This window comes from Hyperoodon ampullatus, assembly GCF_949752795.1.
Source record: "Hyperoodon ampullatus genome assembly, chromosome: 9".
NCBI lineage: Eukaryota > Metazoa > Chordata > Mammalia > Artiodactyla > Ziphiidae > Hyperoodon > Hyperoodon ampullatus.
In genome coordinates, this window is record NC_136922.1 from 49,301,317 (window position 1) to 49,323,682 (window position 22,366).

Genomic DNA, 22,366 nt, shown 5'->3' on the forward strand with positions numbered 1-22,366 from the left:
ATTTGGGTGTGGGTATATGTGTAAGTATATCTAATGCTTATGGGAGCTTATATTCATTTTAAGTGGGAAGAATAATTGACATGCTCACATCACTGGTTCTGAAAGGGATTGGTGAGAATATCACCATGGAAAAACATGGCATGAAGAGCAATCTTAATTGCTCTTCCCTGCAAGTAAGTGTGACCCTAATATTGTGGCCTATGTTCCCATTATTGTGGTGATTCTCATATACATGGTATTTTTTGCTTGTTTGTACAGCCATGTATCAGATACCATTTTTTTTTTTTTTTTTTGTGGTACGCGGGCCTCTCACTGTTGTGGCCTCTCCCGTTGCGGAGCACAGGCTCCGGATGCGCAGGCCCAGCGGCCATGGCTCACGGGCCTAGCCGCTCCGCAGCATGTGGGATCTTCCCGGACTGGGGCACGAACCCGTGTTTCCTGCATCGGCAAGCAGACTCTCAACCACTGCGCCACCAGGGAAGCCCCAGATACCATTTTTAAGGAATTTTTGTTTTGTTTTGTTTTGTTTCGCGGTACGCAGACCTCTCACTGTTGTGGCCTCTCCCATTGAGCACAGGCTCCGGACGTGCAGGCTCAGCGGCCATGGCTCACGGGCCCAGCCGCTCTGCGGCATGTGGGATCTTCCCGGACCGGGGCACGAACCCTTGGCCCCTGCATCGGCAGGTGGACTCTCAACCACTGCGCCACCAGGGGAGCCCTTAAGGAACGTTTTTATAACTGGTTTTTTTTTTTTTTTTTTGCATTACGTTCAATTGCAGTTAATTTTTATGATTGTAAAACAAAAAGACACACCCATGTGCCGGACACTTAGTTTAAGATGTCAAACTTGACAAATGCACCCAGAGGCCCTCTTATATTTACCTGTCCCAATAGCTTTATCCTCCCTCATCTCCCAAGAGATAAAACCATCCTGAAATTGGTGTTTTTCATTCCCATGCCTGTTTTTTATACTTTTTGTGACATCTGAGTGTATCCCTAAGCAAGATGAATGTTTGCTTTTGGATGCTTCATTCTGACCCAGTGCTACAGGAACATAGACCCAATGATTCCCATACTGATGCCTTTGCATTTTTTTCTTACTAATGCCTTGCTTGGAAGAAAAGAATAGTAAATGGGAATATTACTTTCAAATGCTATAATGTGGCTGGCATACAATGAGTATGTCTTATAGATGTGTGGATATATATGATTTTATATAAATATAGTTGGAATGGTATATTTATTTAACCAAGTGTTATGTAACTTGGAGTTTCTTCGCTAAAGTCATTTCTTCAATCCTACCATTTAAACTCATGACGAATACTGAGTAAATTTAAAATTGTAACCCTCCCCACTGCCAATACACACGTTCCCTACCTGCCTTACTGTCCCCGCTCCTCCTCTTCTCCCTAATGGGAATGATTTCAGTGTTTCTCTATCACTGAGGAGGAGAGGTGTTCTAGTTATCTATCGTATAACAAGTCATCGTACAACTTAGTGGCTTCAAACAGCAATTTATTATTATCTCTCCTGGTTCTGTGGGCTGACTGGGTTCACCTGGGCAGTTCTCCTTTGTGATCTCCATGTGGTGACAGGCAGACAGCAGCTGGGGCTGGAATCATCTGAAGGCTCCACTGGAATAGATGTGCAGGATGGCTCACACTTGGGCTGGCGGTGATGCTCACTGTTGCCTGGGAGCAGCTGGGGCTGTGGTCCAGAGCACCTACTGCGTTCCTCTATTATGTACCTTGAACTTTTCAAACCTCGGCTGCTTGATTCTAAGAAAGCTTCCCACAAGCAGGCATTCTAAGAGTCCTGGGCAGAAACTGCAAAACTTCTTATGACCTAGCTTTCAGTAGCACTTCTTCTGCATTCTACTGGTCAAACAAGCCACTTAGCCCAGCCTGGATTCAAGAGGAGAGAAATTAGGGCTTCCCTGGTGGCGCAGTGGTTGAGAGTCCGCCTGCTGATGCAGGGGACACGGGTTCGTGGCCCGGTCTGGGAGGATCCCACATGCCGCGGAGCGGCTGGGCCCGTGAGTCATGGCCGCTGAGCCTGCGCATCCGGAGCCTGTGCTCCGCAACGGGAGAGGCCACAACAGTGAGAGGCCCGCGTACCACAAAAAAAAAAAAAAAAAAAAGAGGAGAGAAATTAGACTCTACCTCTCAATGAGAAGAGTAGCCAAGAATCCTTAAACTACCACTGGAGGGTTCAGTAAGCAGTGTTGTAGGATGGGAACATCCTCATTGCCCTCCACTTTATGAAGATTTCATAGTTAATCACATGTCTTCTCCAAGGACCTGTTGCTGATTCTGGAACCCATTCCTGTCCCACATTGCTCTTGGTTGAAGGGAGCAGAAACTCACTAAAGAAAAGCAATAACTAAATGAAAGTCTCCCTGAAGGGTGTACCTGAAATGAAATCAAAGGCGCTTGAGAATTGAGGCAGCTCTGTGCACTGGCAACTTTCTCTATTTCCTCTGGGCCTTCTTGGTCTCTCTCACAGGGACTTTGCATCTCTCTGCATATTTTTTTAACACTTTACTTTCTGAAGAGCAGTTTTTGATTCACAATTTTGAGAGAAAGATACAGAGATTTCCCATATACCCCCTGTCCCCACACGCGCATAGCCTCCCCATTACCAGCATCCCCACCAGAGTGGTACATTTGTTACAGTTGATGAATCTACATTGGCACATTAGTCATTCAAAGTCCATAGTTTACCTTAGGGTCCATTCATGGTGTCATGCATTCTACGGGCTTGGACAAATGTATGACATATATCCATCATTATAATACCATGCAGAGTGTTCTCACTGCCCTGAAAATCCTCTGTGCTCTGCCTCCCTGCCCCACCCCTAGCAACCGTTGATCTTTGTACTGTCTCCATGGTTTTACCTTTTCCAGAATGTCTTATGTTTGGAACCATACAGTTTTGTAGTCCTTGCAGATTGACTCCTTTCACTTAGTAATGTGCATTTAAGGTTCCTTCATGTCTTTTCATGGCCTCATAGCTCATTTCTTTTCAGCACTCAGTAATATTTCTTTGAGTGTACCACAGTTTATTTATCTGTTCACTTACTGAAGGACATCTTGGTTTCTTCCAAGTTTTGGCACTTGTAAATAAAACTGCCGTAAAGAACCTTGTGCCAGGTTTTTGTTGAAAACGTAAGTTTTCAACTCCTTTGGGTAAATACCAAGGAGTGCAATTGTTGGATCTTACTGTAAGAGTATGTTTAGTTTTATAAGAAACCTCCAAGCTGTCTTCCGAAGTGGCTGTACCATTTTGCATCCCTACCAGCAAGGAACGAGAGTTCTGTTGCTCCACATCCTTGCCAGCATTTGGTGTTGTCAGTGTTCTGTGCATCTTTTTACTTCACTGATCCATTTCTTCTCGTCCTCATGGTGTTCACTTCCTCAAGAATTCCTGTCATGCTTTTACTGGCCAGCTGGGCGCTCACCCTACAGTATGATCTTCAGCTTCTTTTCATCCTCAGCCCTAGCTAATTGCTCCATTTTGTTTTGTTTTTCATTTAATTTTTGAGAGGAAATTTGATTGGCATTCCTCATCTTTGTGTGCCCGGTTGTAGAGCAGTAGTCATGACCCACCCAGATATTAATAACTTTGCTTAACAAATCCATTTGTTTCAACTATTTATAAATGTGTTCAAACCCTTCTTGTACCATTTTGGTTTTAGCTTGAATTCTGTAAGTATCCTGTGAATAGTAGTTTAGGTACTTTTGTTATAAAATATACCCAAAGCCTTATTCCTTATGTCTGAGCTTGAAATCACTTGAGATTTCAAACCCAGTCATATCAAACCAGGAAGAAAATTTCCTCATGTAATGAACACATATGCTCTGGCAATCAGAGTGGTTGAGTCAGAGTGCCTCAAGTGGATTTAAGTCATACTTTTGTGATCTTTCTCTTCCCAGGGTTTTCTGTGGAGATGTGGCCTCATGGTGTAGTTTTCTCTGAAAGTCTCTGTGCACATATACTACTTAATAAATATAGAATGATATGAGGCTCAGTCATTAAGTTGTATTTCTGTGAGGCTGCTGTGTAACGTGTCAGGTAGCCATGATTTATTATGTGTTATAATGATGCTATGGAAATAAGGTTATTATTTTTTTAATGCTTAACATCATTATAATTTATTTGTAGTTTAATGAAAATCTAATGGTTAGTTACATTGTTTTCAAATTTTGTTATTATTATTTGGAGTATCTCTGGGAGATTTTTTTGCATACCCCCAAAATGTAAGATCATATTGTAAGGTTTTTTCCCCCCAATGGTAATTTATAGTTTAATAGATGACTTCCAACACGATTCTAGTGAATTAACTTATCCTTGTTTCATAAGCTTTACATTATTTAAGATACTTTTCATTCATTTCTGTATTTTTACAAATGAAAATAGTACCCAACATCCATATTTTATTTTATTTATTTATTTAATATTTATTTATTTATTTGGTTGCACCAGGTCTTAGCTGTGGCTCGTGGGCTCCTTAGTTGTAGCTCACCGGCTCCTTAGTTATGGCTCGCCAGCTCCTTAGTTGCGGCACATGAGTTCGTTAGTTGCGGTTCGTGGGCTTCTTAGTTGCGGCTTGCCGGCTCCTTAGTTGCAGCATGCAAACTCTTAGTTGCAGCATGCATGTGGGATCTAGTTCCCTGTCCAGGGATTGAACCCGGGTCCCCTGCATTGGGAGTGTGGAGTCTTAACCACTGTGCCATCAGGGAAGTCCCCAAATATACGTATTTTAGTCAAATTCATATCATAAACATTTTCTGTCTTTCAACATATGTTATAATTGTGATTATTAAGAAAAAAATAACCATATTAAAGCTAGGGTAGAAAACAAAGCAAAAGAAACTGCCCATAATTCTTCAATTCTCATATCATAAGTTTTCTTAATCTGTACTTAATGCTTTATCCCTGACTTCCAGCTCTACTGACTGCAAGGCTTAGAGACTATATCAGGTATTATGTATGACCTGTTGTCTTTGTCAAATGTGGTCCTGCTTTGCCACTTGAGCTTTTCCTTTATAACTGTGCTGACAGCTAATTGTATCCTGGGGACCTTGGGTAAATGTTGATGGAACTGAGACATCTATAAATGTGCAGGACAGGACTCCTGTCTCACTGTTATGCTCTGTATCTAGCCTTGTGTCTGACACATGGGAGAAGCTTAAAAATAGTTGTGGAATGAATAAATGCTTGACTAGAAGGTGTTGGTGATGAGGGCAGTAAACATAGGGTAGTCATTTGATACACTCTGTTGCTGTTACCTTCCTTATAGATGGGCAGTGAAGACACAATGCCTCCAGAGATTGGAGCAGGGCACAGGAAGTGATGGACCTTAAGGAATAGCTGTAACATGCCTACATATGTACATACCCAGGATGTTTCACAAGTAATGTTTTCATTGGTCACTCAGGAAAGGAGCCAAAAAGCTTCTATTTATTTTATTTGGCTTCATTTCTAAAAATGGTAAATAAACTAACGCACAAATATATGCAGAACCTTAAGAACAGGATGAAGATAAACAACTTGGGGCACTTGGTATAACTTATTCATTATTGCTTATGGTCTTAGTAGAAAAGACGTTATCGAATGGTTAACATGTGAAATTATGTCAGAATCGTGAAGGAATCATATAAAAGAGTGGCTTTAAAAAAAAGACTAACAACAGTGAGATACCACTATACGCCTTTTAGAATGGGTGAAATCCAGAACACTGACGGTATCAAAGGCTGGTGAGGATGTGGAGCAACAGGAACTCTCATTTGTTGCTGGTAGGAATGCAAAATGGTGCAGCCACTTTGGAAGACAGTTTGGAAGTTTCTTACAAAACTAAACATACTCTCATAGTAAGATCCAATAATTGCATTCCTTGGTATTTACCCAAAGAAGTTGAAAACTTATGTTTTCAGCAAAAACCTTTACAGCTGCTACAAACTGTATGGTTCTAACTATAGGACATTCTGGGAAAGGCAAAACTATGGAGACAGCAGAAGGATCAGTTGTTGCCAGGAGTTGGGGGGGAGCGAGGGATGAACAGGCAGAGCACAGAGGATTTTTAGGGCAGTGAAAATACTCTGTATGATATTATAATGATGGTAATATGTTGTTAAACATTTTTCTAAACCCATAGAAGATGCAACTCCAAGAGTGAACCTTAATTAAACTCTGGATTTTGGAGGATTATGAAAATAATTTTGCTCCATCACAGTTTGCCCAGTAAGTCTTCTGGGGGATAGGACTAAGGCACTGGGCTGCGATAAGAATTCTATGGCCTGCCTCCTTCTATGAAAAGTTCTTTCTCCATACTTTTACTTGAACTTGGAGCAAAAATAAAAGGTATCTGATGACAGTAAGGGTTCATAGCACTGGCCTACCTGGCTAAGGGCTGCCTTTGATGGCTCAGAAATGTCATCTTACTAGAAGCAAGTTCATCTCGTGATAGACACTGAGCCAGCCAGATGTCTCTCTTCTGTTTTCCTCCCTTCCCCTTCTTTGTGAAAGTCTCGGAGTTATTTGACTCAACACAGTTCAAACGCTGAACCATCCTTCTGGTTTTCTAATAAATAGGGGAGGGGTTTGTTATGATATGAAGATATGAACAAAGATTCGGTCACAGCTTTCATACAGTTAAGATACTTTAGACATTGAAGGTCTGTAAATCATTAAGAAATTCTGGTAGTAGTAGTCAAAATAGACATGTATAATAGGCAGAGCCCAAATGTGAATGTATTTGACAGCTCTGTAACTTAATTACTTTTTAATGTCAGTTGAACAGATTCCACTTTGGTTTCTTGGCCAGGCTTCTATAGGCCTGTTAAAACCCTATGAAGTTGAAAATTTGAAACTTAGTATTCGTAAAACATGTAAACAGAGTACCCTTTTTCTCTCTTACCATGTAGTTAAGAAATTAAGAATAGGAAATTTCAATTTGGTATCTGTCTCAAAAACAGTTAAGTGGTGAGAATCTATTTTCAAAGTTCTTAACAGTCAAGTCACAGAATTTTTTTACTTAAGAGCTTAATTTACACATCAAATCAAAGGAGAAAATCCCATACTGCTTTGTGTTAGAGGCATGCATTTAGTCAGTTTAACTAGGTGTATTCGTTTTTAGGGCTGCCATAACAAAATGCCACGGGCTGCATGGCTTAAACAACAGAATTTTTTTTTCTCACACTTATAAAAGCAGGAAGTCCAAGATCAAGGTGTCTGCAGGTTTGATTTTCTTCTGAAGCCTCTCTCCTTTGCTTGCAGGTGGCCATTTTCTCACTGTGTCCTCACATGGTTACCCCTCAATCTGTGTGTTGTCTTTATCCTGATCTCTTCTTCTAAGGACTCCAGTCATGTTGAATTAGGGCACACCCATATGACCTCATTTTACCTTAATTACCTCTTTAAAGCCTCTCTCCAAATACAGTCACATCAGAAGTACAGGGTTAGGTCTTCAGCATATGAATTTTGGAGGGACACAATGCAGCCCATAACACTAGGGGTTAAGATAAAGATTCTTTTCTCAACTGCAATAAGGACTCAAGTTCTTGACTGAAGCAGGGTGATGACCCCTCGTGAGGGCACTGGGTCTGACACTTTCCCTTCAGAGCTTGATAGAGTGAGTGGCATCTCGGCCTCATGCCTCTCACGTTTGCCAGCTTCTCTGTGAGGTTGCTGAGCACCTGCCTGTCTTCAGTATTTGTGAACAGCAGCTGAGTGCTATTGGGCACTGTATTTTAATTTAATTCACCCACTGTTATTTGCAGAATATCTGTTTTGTACATGTGATCTTTATAGACCGTGATAATACCCGCACTGCGTACAAATTATTTTCATGTCTCCATTTAACATTGGAGTAGAGAGTAAATGGAAAATATGTTGAAGCTTAGATTTCTTAAGAAATCTGTTTTCCAATTTATTCAGATATCACATTCCATTATCACTTGAGTATTCATTTTATATGTAATGTAAATCATTAGACGTTTACTAGTGTAGACCTTTTTTTGTAGTTACAATTTTATTTGTATCAAAATAATCAAAATAATGTACTTGGGTTTTAGTTTAAAAAAATTAAATTCCATATCTTCATATTAATCTATTTTTGACACATTTAAGAACACATTTTAGAATGTCACTGTGCAATTAGATATTCTTAGCACATGTCACTTGTGAAAAGCACTTTAAATCTAAGTACATTCAATTGAGCATAATTAGAATATCAAGATACATATTCTTCATATACATTTTGCCACTTAATTTTTTAAGTAGCTATAAGTATCTACCATGTGAATTCAAATTAAAGGGAGGTGATTAAATTACAGTTATAGTTAATGCTTTTAGTTTAAAATATAGCAGGAATAACACTATTTAAAAAAAAATACACTGCTACGTTTTCTGTGGACAGCAGATTGATGACAGAATCGATTTTTTGTTGTTGTTACATGCAAGACTGTTAGTATTCTCTGCATATTCTCAAGACTGTTGCCGAGAATGGTGGGGGGAGGGGCAGGAGTCACAAGGGCTTTTTCATCTTGTGAGTTCTTTTGACTCGACCCCCACCCAGTCCCTAAAGAAGCATTAGAGAAAGGCTTGTTTAGTTCATAACAGGTGAGAAAAAATGGATTATAGGGAAATATGAACTGGGGTTCCTGAGCTGGTCTTCTAGATCATGTACTTAGGCTGCTGATATGTCCTGTGATTGTAATAGTGAGCAGACGACCTTGGCAAGTCATTTTTAATTTCCTTGTAACTTTTTTGTTGTTGTTGGGGGGCCATGCCACGTGGCTTGTGGATCTTAGTTCCCCAGCCAGGGATTGAACCTGGCCCTGGCAGTGAAAGCGCAGACTCCTAACTAGTAGACCGCCAGGGAATTCCCTAATCCCATGTAACTTTAAAACTTACTTGTTCACAATCATTGGACCTAAAGTATGTTAAGATCATTTTTTTGAAGATCACTGTTCTTGGAATACTTAGAGAAATTGGGCAGTACATTAAGATTCTGGATTATGTTGCCTTTCTAAATATTTGATTTCTTGAAATTCTACTTTTAAGAAAGAAGTATCACTTCCCTCAATAAAGTTAACTATGCAGAAGTGTTAACGATGAAGTTAATCATTACATAATATGGCAAAAGGAATTTGGGTGACAAAAGTGGGAGATAGAGAAGAAAAAATCAAGCTTACAGAAGCACCTGGGCACTGAGCAAAAGCTATGATAGAAGCCACATTTCAGGTTCTTTGCAGACTATCTGTCTAGCCCATTTCAGAAAGGGGGCATTAGAAGAAAAAAACCTATATTTTACTTCAAGCCCTGAGGACCATATCATGTGAAAAATTCGAGCATTTGGAAAGAGTGATGCTTTGTGTTGATAAGAGTGCCATTCACCTGAGAAGCTTGGTGCTCGGGCTTCATGCTGACATAGTTGTAGCTTCCACAGCCCTGCTTCCCTTTCTGGTTGCTCTCAGCCCTCCTGAATGCAAAGGTGAATTTATGAAGATCATGGACTTTAGACAGGACTCACGCAGCTAGAACTGTCATACGGAGAATGGGCACTTTCATTTGTACTGGTGGCAAGATGAGGTGCCTAGCATCCACTTGGGATAGTTTTAAAGTCCAAATATTAGGACTTGATCTGGAACATTAAGGGTGATTTTGTTACCTTTTCCTTCAAGCAGTTGTATTACCTGGTTAGAAGGAGTGCACGGTGCGTCATTTTCAGCAGTGGGGAATCTTCTATACTATACCCTATCTAGTCTCTCTCTTGGTCCCTTTTGTGATCAGCAGTGCACATTTCCAAAGTGGCTTGCCAGTGTTGAGGGCAGCCCACACCTAAATGGAACAGAGATCAGTCCACAAACATGGTGTTGTAAATGATGCGGGTTATCTATCTGGCCGTTGTCATTTTTACCGGGACATGATTATTAACCATTTCTCAGTAACAAATTTTCAGAATTTAAAATACCCACAATTTATTGAATGTCATCTTGAATTTAATTAAATAAAATTGAATGAATTTAAGTTAAATAAAAACCATCTGGTTATGTCGAGCTCTACGACATCACTCACTCACATGAGTTCTTTTTTTTTTTAATTAATTTATTTATTTTTGGCTGTGTTGGGTCTTTGTTGCTGCACACGGGCTTTCTCTAGTTGCAGCGAGCAGGGGCTACTCTTTGTTGCAGTGCACGGGCTTCTCATTGCAGTGGTTTGTCTTTGTTGTGGAACGCGGGCACTAGGTGTGCAGGCTTCAGTATTTGTGGCGCGTGGGATCAGTAGTTGTGGCTTGCAGGCTCTAGAGCACAGGTCCAGTAGTTGTGGTGCATGGGCTTAGTTGCTCCGTGGTATGTGGGATCTTCCCCTGGCTCGAACCCTTATCGCCTGCATTGGCAGGCAGATTCTTAACCCCTGCGCCACCAGAGAAGTCCCACGTGAGTTCTTTTCTTCCTTTTTTTTCCTTTTTTATCTGATATAGCTGCTTCCTACCAGTCTTCAGTGTGACTGTGCTTTCCTCAGAGAGAAAGTTTAATTTGCAAGTTTCTAGGGAAAGAAAAATTTGAAAACTCAATTGTCCTGGCTTTGAAGGAGTTTGCTAAACTAAATTCACCTAAACAGGGTTTCGTCATGTATTTATTAATGGTAATCAGTACCACTGATTGAGCACTGTGGTGTGCTAGGCACTGGACTCAGTGCTTTATATACTTGTTTCCATTTACTCCTCACATAATCCTATAAATAACAGCTAGAATATGGGCTCCCTGAGGGTGGGGATCTTTGTCAGTTTTGTTCACTCCTATATACCTGCCTCTGGAGTTGGCACGTTGAAAGCATGAAGAGCATTAATGTCCCTGTGCCCATTTTACAGGTGAAATAAGTTTGGAGTGTGTAGGTTAAGAAGTTTGTCAGAGCCCAGGCTGTCAACCATGGGCCATACTGACTCCCAGCGGTGTCCCCCATTTCTCAAGCAGCTGCTCTGTGTCAGGCACTGTGCTAGCTGTGGTACACGCTACTTTATTTAGTCCTCACAATGAGTCTGTGAAATGCTTTCATCTCTTTGATATAAATAAAGAATCTAAGTCTTAGTAAGTTTGAAGAATTTGTCCAAGGTCACATACAAGGAAATTATGAAGCCTGAATTAAAATCCAGGTTTCTCTGATTCAGTTGCTCCTATGCTGAACCACTGTGCTATATTTAGGTAAAACCCACACTAGTGTAATTATTTTCTGAGCCCATTTGAATAAAATGGAAAATAGATCACTAGTTATACATTTCTGAGTCTGAAATATTCCTCAAGGATGCAGATTTGGCATGATTGGGGGATTTTACCTCCTATTGGCCGGGCTTCCTCATGATTTATTGACTAATCTACAGAGAAAAACTTGATGCATCTGATGAAAATCAGTGATATTGTACCTGGGAGAAAACCTCTCTTCCATATTTCTTTATGGACTTCAGTGTCTCTGAAGCATTTGCATATCTGGATCTTTTCATTTATCTAGTCTTGGCTAAATTTTAAAAGTTACCGACACTATAAATGTGTGTTAATGTGGCACAGGATTCTCCACGTGACTTTTTGTTCAGAATATTCCTGTCTTCAAACATCTTCATGAAACCTGGTTGGGATTTTATTTAGGAAGACTGCTCTGAATTTTAAATTAGTTTATGAAAAAATTGACACCTTTACAACCTTGGACTATTACATTCATTTATAGGAAATCGACATTTTTTACATTTGCATTTAAAATTAATTTACAAACCAAATGACACCTTTATAACATTGAGTCTCCCAGTTTAAGAACAATACTTGTTTCTCTAGTATTCAATCTGTATGCCCTTTGTATTTTAAAAATCGATATTTTTCTTCATTTCAGTTCTATACATTTCATATTAGGTTATTTCTTGTTAATGCCACTTGTTAAAAAAGAAAAAAGTTAATGTGTAAGTTTTTGTTTTGTTTTGTTTTGTTTTGTTTTTTTTTGCGGTACACGGGCCTCTCACTGTTGTGGCCTCTCCTGTTGCGGGGCACATGCTCCGGACGTGCAGGCTCAGCGGCCATGGCTCACGGGCCCAGCCGCTCCGCGGCATGTGGGATCTTCCCGGACTGGGGCACGAACCTGTGTCCCCTGCATCGGCAGGCGGACTCTCAACCACTGCGCCACCAGGGAAGCCCAATGTGTAAGTTTTTATTTTTTGGTGTAGCAGTTTCATATTTCTCCTCTAAAGATATATAATGTTTTTGAATGTCGGGCTCTATTTTTTTTTTTAATGCTACAGAATTTTTTGTCACACTGATGCAGGTATTCAATATAAGTAGGCAATAAAATATTCTTGTTCAGTACCTGATAATAGCCTGGGTAAGAGTCCACATAGCACCAAACTGAATCATTCCTCACCTACAGTCCTGTGCATACAGTCGGCTCTTAATAGAGAACCTAGAGAACCACTGTGGAGCTGCCCATGGCTCTGGGTACCCTGGGGCGGGCACAGATAAAACAGCCCTACTCAGTGTTTAAACACTGGCTGTGTGCTGCATCTAACAGCCTGTTTCGAGTTGAGGGACAGAAGGCATGAGCAGTTGCATTGGGCTCATCCTTAGACGTCATTAGCTGCTTCATCCTCTTGTCTGTGTTGCAAATCAGACTGGCTTCACCATAACTTCTACTTGAGAGCCAGAGTATAATTTTACTGTTGCTTCTGAGGGCTCTTTTGTTGTTGATTTGGTTTATGCTTCAGAACTTTAGTTGTGGTTCCTTATACCAAATCCTGATCCATTTGATTCTCTTTTCTTTATCTTTGAAGCCTGTATAGTGAGACTTAAGACCAGTAGTTTCTGCTCTGAAACAAAATCATCCCACAACTCTGTATGTGTCATTAAAGCAAATCTGCCAGCTTTACAAAACTACCTTCCACTCTTCCTCCTCCTCCACTCAGAACTTGTGCTGTTTTGCTTAAGCGAAACACAATTATCCCCAGTTCTATCTTTTCACTCTCCCTAGATCTTTTCTCCTTAATTCCCTAAATTTTCATTCTACTTTGCTTGCTTCCATATAAATGACTATCATTCTCTCTTTTCCACTTCCCTGGAGAAATGTAGCTTACAGGAGCTCTCTAATTCCTCAGCATCCCATCCCTTATCACAGAGCACCCCATGTGCTGGACTTCACCTCCTCTTCCTCGTGTCAGCAGCCACTGTTGGCCTTCTTCTCCCTTTGGGAATCTTGACTTTCTTGACTTCTGAGCCTGCATCAGTGTGCACTGTGGTGTATAGCAGAAGATTGTCATCACTTCTTCGGTCTCCACTCTTGGTGTTTTGTCTTCCTCCCACCCCATACAAGCTCCTGCCTTCAGTTAGCACATATGTGGGGTGACGCCCTCATCTGTGTCTCAGTCCTTAATTCCCAACACACCCTTCTATTGCCTTCTGGATGTATCATCTCTTTAGGTTCTTTTGTTCCCCCCTTTTACATATATGCAAAAACTCTGTTCCTTTCTTCAACCCTACCCACTCCTTTTGCCCCACATTCAGCATCCAAGCCCTGCTGATCTCTGTTGCATCCGCCCACCCCCTACTTCATTACCAATGTAATTGTTCTAATTCTGGCCTTTTTTCCGCTCTCACCTAGTCTGCTAAAACCCTAACTTTTACTCCTGCCCCAGGGCTCTCCCTCCTAATAACCTCTCCCCTCTGTGCCCGGTCATCTTTCTGAGACATAAATACTAGTCACAGCACCCTCCAGCTCCTAAGCGTCATTTGCCAGCTCTCTTCCCACCACAGGCCCACACAAAGGCACTTCCCCAGAAGGCAGCCCCATTCCCGAGTGTAACATTCTAGGCCTTCCGTGATTTGGCCCCATTAGTCTTATTTTTCACCATCCTCTTTCATACCCCTTCCAGGCCATCTGAAGCAATGATTCTTCCATGCTGCCATGATAAGCAGTGGAAATAAATGCTCAGGCTCTGGCATCCAGCAGGTCTAGCTTTGAATCCAGGCTCCACGTTCCTAGCTGTGTGACCTCAGGCAAGTTACGTAACCTCTTTTCAGCCTTGGTTGCTCACTTATAAAACTGGAATAATATTATTACCTACCTTATGACATTATGAGGACCAAAAGAGAAATTTCTTACAAAGCTCTTAGCACGATTCCTGGTACATAGTAACTACTCAGTAAATGCTACGGGACAATAATGTTGATCTCCTCATAATTATCATTCTAATTAAAATCTCTTCGGACAGATGTGGTGCTGGGTCTCTTTACCCTCTAAGTGTAGCAAGCTCTTGTCACTGTTGCTTTGTGTCATTCCTTGCCTGGATTACCTAGATCCTAATTGCACTTCAGTCACCAGTTGATGCATTCTCTTATGTGTTTTAGCACCTCCCCAGATTATCCCAGTCAGCAGAAATCTCTCCCTCCTTTGAATTGCCATGGCAATGTGTCTGGACTTCAGCTCTTATCTCACTTATCTTTTCTCACGTGCCATTTTTTGTATTCATAAGGAGTATATTTCTTGGACTCAGTCTTTCCTCTGCTTGCTGGTTGTGTAGCCCTAAGGGTAAGTTGCTGTATTAGTTTGCTAGAGCTGCCATAGCAGAATACCACAGACTGGGTGACTTAACATAAGTTTATTTTCTCACGTTTCTGGAGGCTGGAAGTTGAAGACCAAGGTGTCAGCAGGGTTGGTTTCTTCTGAGGCTCCTTTTCTTGGCTTGAAGATGGCCGCCTTCTTACTCTGCCTCACATGGTCCTTCCTCTGTATATCTCAATTTCCTCTCGTTGTAAGGACACCAGTCACGTTGAATTAGGGCTTACTCATAGGATTTCATTTTACCTTAATTACCTCTTAAAAGGTCCTATCTTCAAATACAGTCACATTCTGAGGTACTGAGGGCTAAGACTTCAGTATATGAATTTTGGTGGAACACAGTGCAGCCCGTAATAGTTGCTTTAATCTTTCTATGCCTCAATTTCCTCTTATGTAAAATCTGGAAAAACATATGTTTTGAGTAGACTGAAGATATGTATACATGCAAAGCAACACTCTAATAGCCTATGATGGATGCTTAAGGAATATTTATTATCTCTACTCCTGTTTCAAACTCCTTGAGAACAGGAATTCTTTCTCACTCATCTTGTGTCTTTATTGTTGCTAGGACAAACTTTGAACATGATTGCTTATAAATACTTGGTGGATAAATATATGAATGAACAATCAAGTAGGAGAAGTGAGCCTGCAATAGGTATATGTGTTTCTCTTTAGATGGATCCAGATACTGAATAGCAACTAAGATTTCAGTCACAAAGACGATACTGAGAAACCTGAAGACAAGTCAGTCTCCCCACTGTAAACATAATATGCCACACGGAGCCAGTTCCTGTATGGAAAATCGTCACCTGGCCTACTTGTCACAGACTCCAGAAAGCCACAGGGAAATGATTTGTGACAAAATTGCCCACATACAAAAAGCAGTGTCTTCACACAGCCAGAGCCTTCAAGTGATGAGGGACACAGAGACATCACGTGCACAATAGGTGTTCCTGTCCACTGTCTGCAGATTCAGCTTTGATCTCTGCAGAGGAGGGACGTGGGTAAGGTACTGTGAATGGATAATAGACCAGGAGGCTGAAGAGCAGCAGTGGTGCACTGCTCAGCGATCAAGTCGTGATGGTGCCCAGACATCATGCATCCGATGATAAGCATCTTCTCTTGGTGCCTTGGAGTCTCTCATTTCCTTCCAGCTTGACTCCAAAGAGCCGATTCATCTTCAGCCCCTCTACAATGTGCCACTTTGAGTCTGTAGGTTCTTTCTTTCTGAGCCCACCAGAGGTAACTAGTGCGACATTATTTTTTTCCTAGTATCACTGCACTCTTTCTTCCCACTGCCTCTGTTCCCTGCAGCTCTCTGAAGGGAGCTTTTGCTTCATCCTTAGTGATTAGACAGACTTCACTGTGCGATGCTAAAAGATTGGTATCTGTCAGTTGGCTTGGAGTCAAGGGAGTTGAGTATAATTTCTTGTTTTATTGCATATAATATTAACTTTTGTGGGTATTAGTTATGATATCAGATAATGAATAAGATAACAATTCTATACCTAACAATCATACCCTTTAATAATGCTACCACTTGGAGATGTATAAAAGGTTTGTTATGAGATCAGATGTAAAACATATAAATGTTACTCTCTGAAAGAATGTAGAAAACTGGAATTAGAAATCACAGCTTTAAGCCCTTTAAGCAGCCTCTCAGGGTTGAAAGGCAGTCTAGAGATGATGCAGTGAAGTGAAATGATTCTCAACTCTCACCACACATTTTAATCACATAGGAAGGGGCAAATGTAGAAATCTTATTTATCAGGAGTAAGATCAAGAAGTCACTATGTTTGAAAAGCTCTGCAAGCAGTTGTAACATGCCACCAGGGAGGAGAGCCATCAGTTTAGGAGCTAGAGGAGAGGAAACCAATGTGTTTGGAGTCACTGTTTGAGCACCGTGCCGGCTGCTGTACATTCGCCATCTCTTTGATCCTCATAACAAGTGAGATGGTACGACCAGTAGTGACTGAGGATCAGTTGTCACATGTGATACTCAACCGCCCCTTTGCCGCTGTTGGCAGCACTTGGTGAGTGTGCGTCGCGTTCCTGTTCTGTTCTTCAAGAAGATCCATGTATATGTACGCTGACTGCTCGCCATTCTACCCATGGTAGACACAGTCTTACCCACTTCTGAGCTTTTAAAAGTCAGCCTCAGGTTAATTCCAACTCAGCGAATCTTTCCCAGCACTTCTGCCCCATGAAACAATTTTTTAAATTGTATTCATTTTCACAACATGAGAACTCAGGTCCAGAAGCACAGACATAATCCCTGCTGTACCCTCAGTGCTGTTACTAGGCCAGGTCCTTTTCATCTCTTCATTTTGCCTCCCGTCAGCAACCCCCTCCGTGTCGCTTGGAAAGATGCAGGTGCCAACTCACAAAATACTCAAGGGCTGCAGGGGTTGGTCTTCCCACCTGCCTGCGGGTCACAACAGCCTGGGAACAAAGCATGGCTCTTCTGAGCCCTGGGAGCAGTGGAAGCAGAATGGCTTCGTGTGGACCAGAAGAACACACCAGCCTCTCCCTCCCACTTTAGAAGGGCCTTTTGTGGGCCTTTTCGTGAATACAACCCAGGTTTTTCCTACCACTTCTGTAGAGTCACTCAGGAGAGACGAAGGTGATGGGTGAAACATGATTTAAGCAAGTACAGAGAGGGAGCCTGTGGCAGTCTAAACACAGGGGAATACTGCCTTCTCCATAGTTTGAATGTGTGGAGAGAGGGAAAATCCTAGTCTGTTTTTAGGAACAAATGTATCTTGACTATGGTATCAAGTTGGTAAAAATGGAAAAACGATTTGGTTGAGAGAGTTAAAAGGATGAACATTTTTCTTTGTTTTTTTTGGTTAACGTTGCTGCTCATATTAGATAAAAATGCATACTGCTACATAACTCCTTTATAGAAGTAACACATGATCTATGCAGAAGAAACAAAAAACACAGCAGAAAAGAAATCTGTAACCCACCACCTCAAAAGCACTACATTGGTGTGTCTCTTCTACATGATGGTCAGGGATAGCAGCAGGAGAAGCATACATGCATTTACGCATCTGAGAGTCTTTACTTCACAATGTGTATTGAACATTTCTCACCTTATTTTTATTGGCAGCATAATATCTCATTTCAGGAACATACTCAAATGCATTTAATCTATCCCTTCCCAGTGCATGTTTATGTTTCTAATTTTTATTTCCAGGTATTAAACAGTACTTTAAAGACCATCCTTACAGCTGGTTTTGATTAGCACAAGCCATTTTGTGAAGGCACGCACGTTGGTTGATAGGATCAGAGGATCTGGCAAGAAGTAGTTTGGTATGATATTGACCCAAACTGTGCATGTTACCATGATAGCATCTGCTAAGCTGTAAATGTCAGCACCATGTCTGTGGTCTGGTTCGGTGACGTCGCTGTATAATGGAGATTCTGAAGTACATTCTATGTCAGCGTTAGTTCGGATGATATAAAACTATATTTGAGACAAGGAATAACAAGTTGAAGTACAGTAAGAATGTAATTGCTTATAATAAATATAGGCTTAGCTTCAAAATAGCTAGCTTAAAATTCCCCTTATAGTGTGCACTTTAGAGATTTCCACTGATGATCTTAGAGGTGAGGCACCCAGCCATTTGCTGGAATGAACACACATTGTTCAAAGTTTGGACTGTAATTGATTTAATGCATATTTTTACTACTTTGACATTTATCTTGTATGAAAAGAGCAATTCTATACACAGATAATACGTAAATATAATACATAAGTCCATAAAATGGTGTTTGATGAGCGATCTGATTTTTTAAGAGAAGAAAAAATAGCTTTCATCTAAGTTTGCATGTCCTCTGGCAATTGTTGAAATATTGACAGAATTATGAAGTACATCATGCGAGAGCCTGTGTCCTCTCTGCCCCCCTCCTGTTCTGACAGGCAGATTCGTGTCTCTTTATTTGGATACCACTTGACTGTCATTTTATGGCTGCCTTTGTGTGCTTGGCTTTGAGTCCTGTGGCGGCAGTTGATTGTGCTTCAAGGAATGCTTGTCATTTTAGTGTGAGGACTTGGGTGAGGCCAAAAGAAGCCTCTCTGTGTTGGGCTAAGTCTCTGGTCTTTGCTCTCTTTCACCCTCCACATGAAGGAAATAGAGCCTGACCCAGGTCCTCCCAGGCAGTAACTATATTTTGATTCAAACTCATAATCGCTGTTTTAATTGATGGGACAAGGATTGAAACTACAGTCTATTGAGAATAGACTGTTCTGAGCTCCTTTGAAGAGAATCACTCATCTCTTTCTGAGCCACCTTGCTTTATACTAAATCTTTTCTTTTTCTCCCTTTTAGGCAGGAGGCTCCCAGGTGATTTTCACAAATCCTTTGGAAATTGTCAAGATCCGTTTGCAGGTGGCTGGAGAAATCACCACTGGTCCCCGAGTCAGTGCTCTGTCTGTCCTAAGGGACCTGGGCTTCTTTGGGATCTACAAGGTAACTCTTTTCAGTCATTTATTTGAGTATATGCTCATCTCCTAAACTAGTAACTGCTCATAGGCATGAAATTGATTGCTCACATTTCTATACATAGAGAAGATCTTCTGCTGGAGCTCATAGGGTACCTTCATGCCAGTTAGAAGGAGGTGTCCTTTCCTGCCATCTGCCAAATAACTGTCCTTAGAAAACATAAATCAAGGATGAGTATGATGTCATGACCCCCCACAGACACTGTTCAGTGCACAGCTCTTTGCCGCAGCACTGGGTGGAGTTTTGTTTGGATCTGTTACTGATATAAAAACCTAATTCTCAGTGCTGTTGTCTATGAAAGATAGCTGCCAGGATCACAGGGCACCATCTTTCGGGAGATGGGCTGAGCTCAGTTTACCTACGCGCGCGAAGCCCATACCAGATCAGGAATTTATGTTCTGATCCTGTACATTCCAAACCTATCCCTATGTGTGCCTTTTCATAATTATTTTGCATCTTAACCATTTATCATTCAGAAAACAGTTTTTCAGAATGATCGCAAAACCAAAATTATAGAAAATTCTTGAAATTTGTTATTTACACTCTTCTACCAAAGAAGTTGTAATGAACTAGAATTAGCTTCATATATGCCCTGTTATAAGGCTTCATCAGATATAAGGTGTTCACCGTTTTTCAATGAGAAGATTAAAAAAAAATGTTTCATGGCCAACTTGAATAAGTAAACCTTTAGGGATATAGGAAGGTAAGTCAAACAACTACTTAAAATGTTGGTTTTCATTTATTGACACATAGATATATAAAATCACATTACATAAAATTAATATTGCTTTTTTCTATACACACATATCAAGAAATATTTTATTCAAGTTTCTCATATGAATTTTGAATCAGCGTCTTGATCACCACTTAACCACATTTTAAATCAGCCATTCACATGGTTTTGCAAAGTCCATCGTCTTCATTTTCGTTCCAAGCTGTCAAGAGGAAGTCACTTTTGGACTCTGTGCAATATTGTCCCTAGAAATTTTGTCCCACAGGCACATAACATTACGACAGTTGCTTTCTTTCTTTTCTATTCCCAATTTATCCTGAATGGATATATAGTGGTCCCATATGTAATATATTGCTTTTTAGAGTGAACTTTAAATGCCTTGCTCTGACATTCAGCACAGCATTTGTAAAAGTATTCCCCAGGAATCCTTCTTTACCCTTTTCTTTTTAACTCAGTTTTTTAGGTGACCTTGGTAAACATCCAGTATTAGTAATAATTGAGGTTGTTTCAGGTAAATCTGCCTTCCACAAATAGAGCTCTGTACTTCTCAAGGTCAAGTGGTTGGAAGAGTACCCCAAGATCTGAGACTTTGTGAGGATCAAATATTATGTAACATCCTCTTCTCTGAGGTTAGTTTTTTGGGGGAACCTTGCCTTATATTTAGGCATCTTGTAGTGTTTAGGAATAAACATGCTGATTTTTTTTAAGTAGCACTTAAAATGCTCGAGGTGATTGTGCAGTGGAACACAACATGATAGCTGTTTCATTTACCAAATTGTTATCCAGCTGTAAGAAATAAACAGTATTGTCATGAGGCATAGCATTCATCAATTTGAAGAAAAATCATCTTCTCTTCTGAATTTTTAGTCTCTTGCAGGCTATCACACGATGTAGCAGCATGTCAGTTTGACAAGCTGCCAAGCAGTCTTTCAGTGGGTTGTCTGGTAAAAGGCACTTAGGTACTATGGCAGTGACTGCTATCGAAATGTCTATATGGATAAAATGGTAAAAACTTGTTTGCTGACACAGAAACAGAGACTGTTAAACTACCTGCAAGTGAAACAAGACTGAGTTTTAGTCCTTTTCATCTTCACAGTGTTTCATAATCTTAATCCCCTTTAACACCCCTTGGAAGTAGTTGGTCTCCTAATTTAGTAGTTAGGAGAATAGAGGTGCCAACGGTGGTATCTGAGCTGAAATTGAGGCTCAGAAGTTTCTTGTTTCCACTTTTGTACTAAAATGGCTTTCCTGAAATGAGCAGGATTGCTCAAGTTTGAGCAAGAGACCTCTCCCATATAAAGTTAGTTTAATTACTAGCCTGGTGGTTTAATCTAGTTCAGAGGCATTCCACAGGCCTGGGTGCTGCCTTTCAAAACACTGCTTTTGGTGTATTGGTAATTACCAGGTGAAGTCACTAACAATTTGAGCTTTGAGCTTCTGGAAACTTGATTGCATTGCGAGAGAGTGACCTGGCAGGCGGTCTCCTCCATTCTGCTGGCCGTTGGTATCATCAGCTAAACTCCCTGAGACCTGCGAGGCTGGACTTGATTCAGCAGAGTTCCCCTCTCCACTCAGTCTCATTGGTCTTGTGTTATCACCCTAGCTCATCCTCATCTGTTTTATCCCACCTTCTAACCTCAGGTTTTGTTTCTTGTAAGTTTCCTTTCTCCAGGCTCACCTACCTTGCCTCACACCCCTCCATGGTCAGAAATCACTTTAGTGGTTCTAGATCCCACCTTTTAGGGGCATCACAGCTTTAACATTGCTATGTAGTTTACTACGTTGTTTGTTTGTTTGTTTGTTTTCCTCCAGATAGCGCTCTTCAGTGGTAAAGCTTTTCTCTGTTCCTAGTCTTGGTTGGGTAGAAAAATGCAAATGACCTGTGGTGACTAATACTTTTAAATCTGATATGTGTCCCTCTGGGTGGGTCTTGAAAAAGAGAACTTCTATCCTAGTTTAAGGTGGGACAGGTAATCTTCCTTTTCCCTCCCTTGGACCTTTTGTTTCCTGTTGTTAACATGACAATGCGGGACCCAGGAGGGGTTGAGTGTAGGCTCTGTCTGTGTGTTTAGACCTGCAGTGCTCAACCTCACTTAATTGGACTTAACCAGGCTTTCTGTTTTTCTCCTAAATTGACTTGCAAAATACCCAACTATTCTGCAACTTCCCAGTAAAAGGTAATTAGAATACTTGCTTTAGAAATACATTTACAACTGAAAAAAAAGAAGTGGATGTGGTAAACATTTCACATTCCTAACGTTAGAAATAGTTTAGAGCAGAAAGAGCGAACTCTGTAAACAAAGTAACCCCCATTATAGAGACATTGTTATAACCTAGAGTAGGTAGGTGATTGAAGTAAAGGCAGGATAATTAATTGCCTTTGAAAGAGCTGTTTGGATATAATGTAGTTTTTAAAAATCTGCAACAGGTACTACTTAAGAATATGTGAGGTGGTATTTCCCTTTCACTAGGTAACTTTTGTTTTATTACATAAGCCCCTAGAGTATAAGTAAAATAAATTCTTATCTAAGAA

The 22,366-nt window shown here is 40.7% G+C and overlaps 1 protein-coding gene across 1 annotated transcript in view; it reads left to right on the forward strand.

The window, feature by feature from the left end:
- SLC25A13 (solute carrier family 25 member 13) overlaps positions 1-22,366 on the forward strand; it is a gene marked incomplete at both ends in the record, with an annotated part of 202,965 nt that overhangs the window by 154,342 nt on the left and 26,257 nt on the right. The window contains 1 exon segment of the mRNA XM_079712019.1: positions 18,927-19,067. Within this exon segment, the coding sequence (XP_079568145.1) occupies positions 18,927-19,067 (141 nt within the window).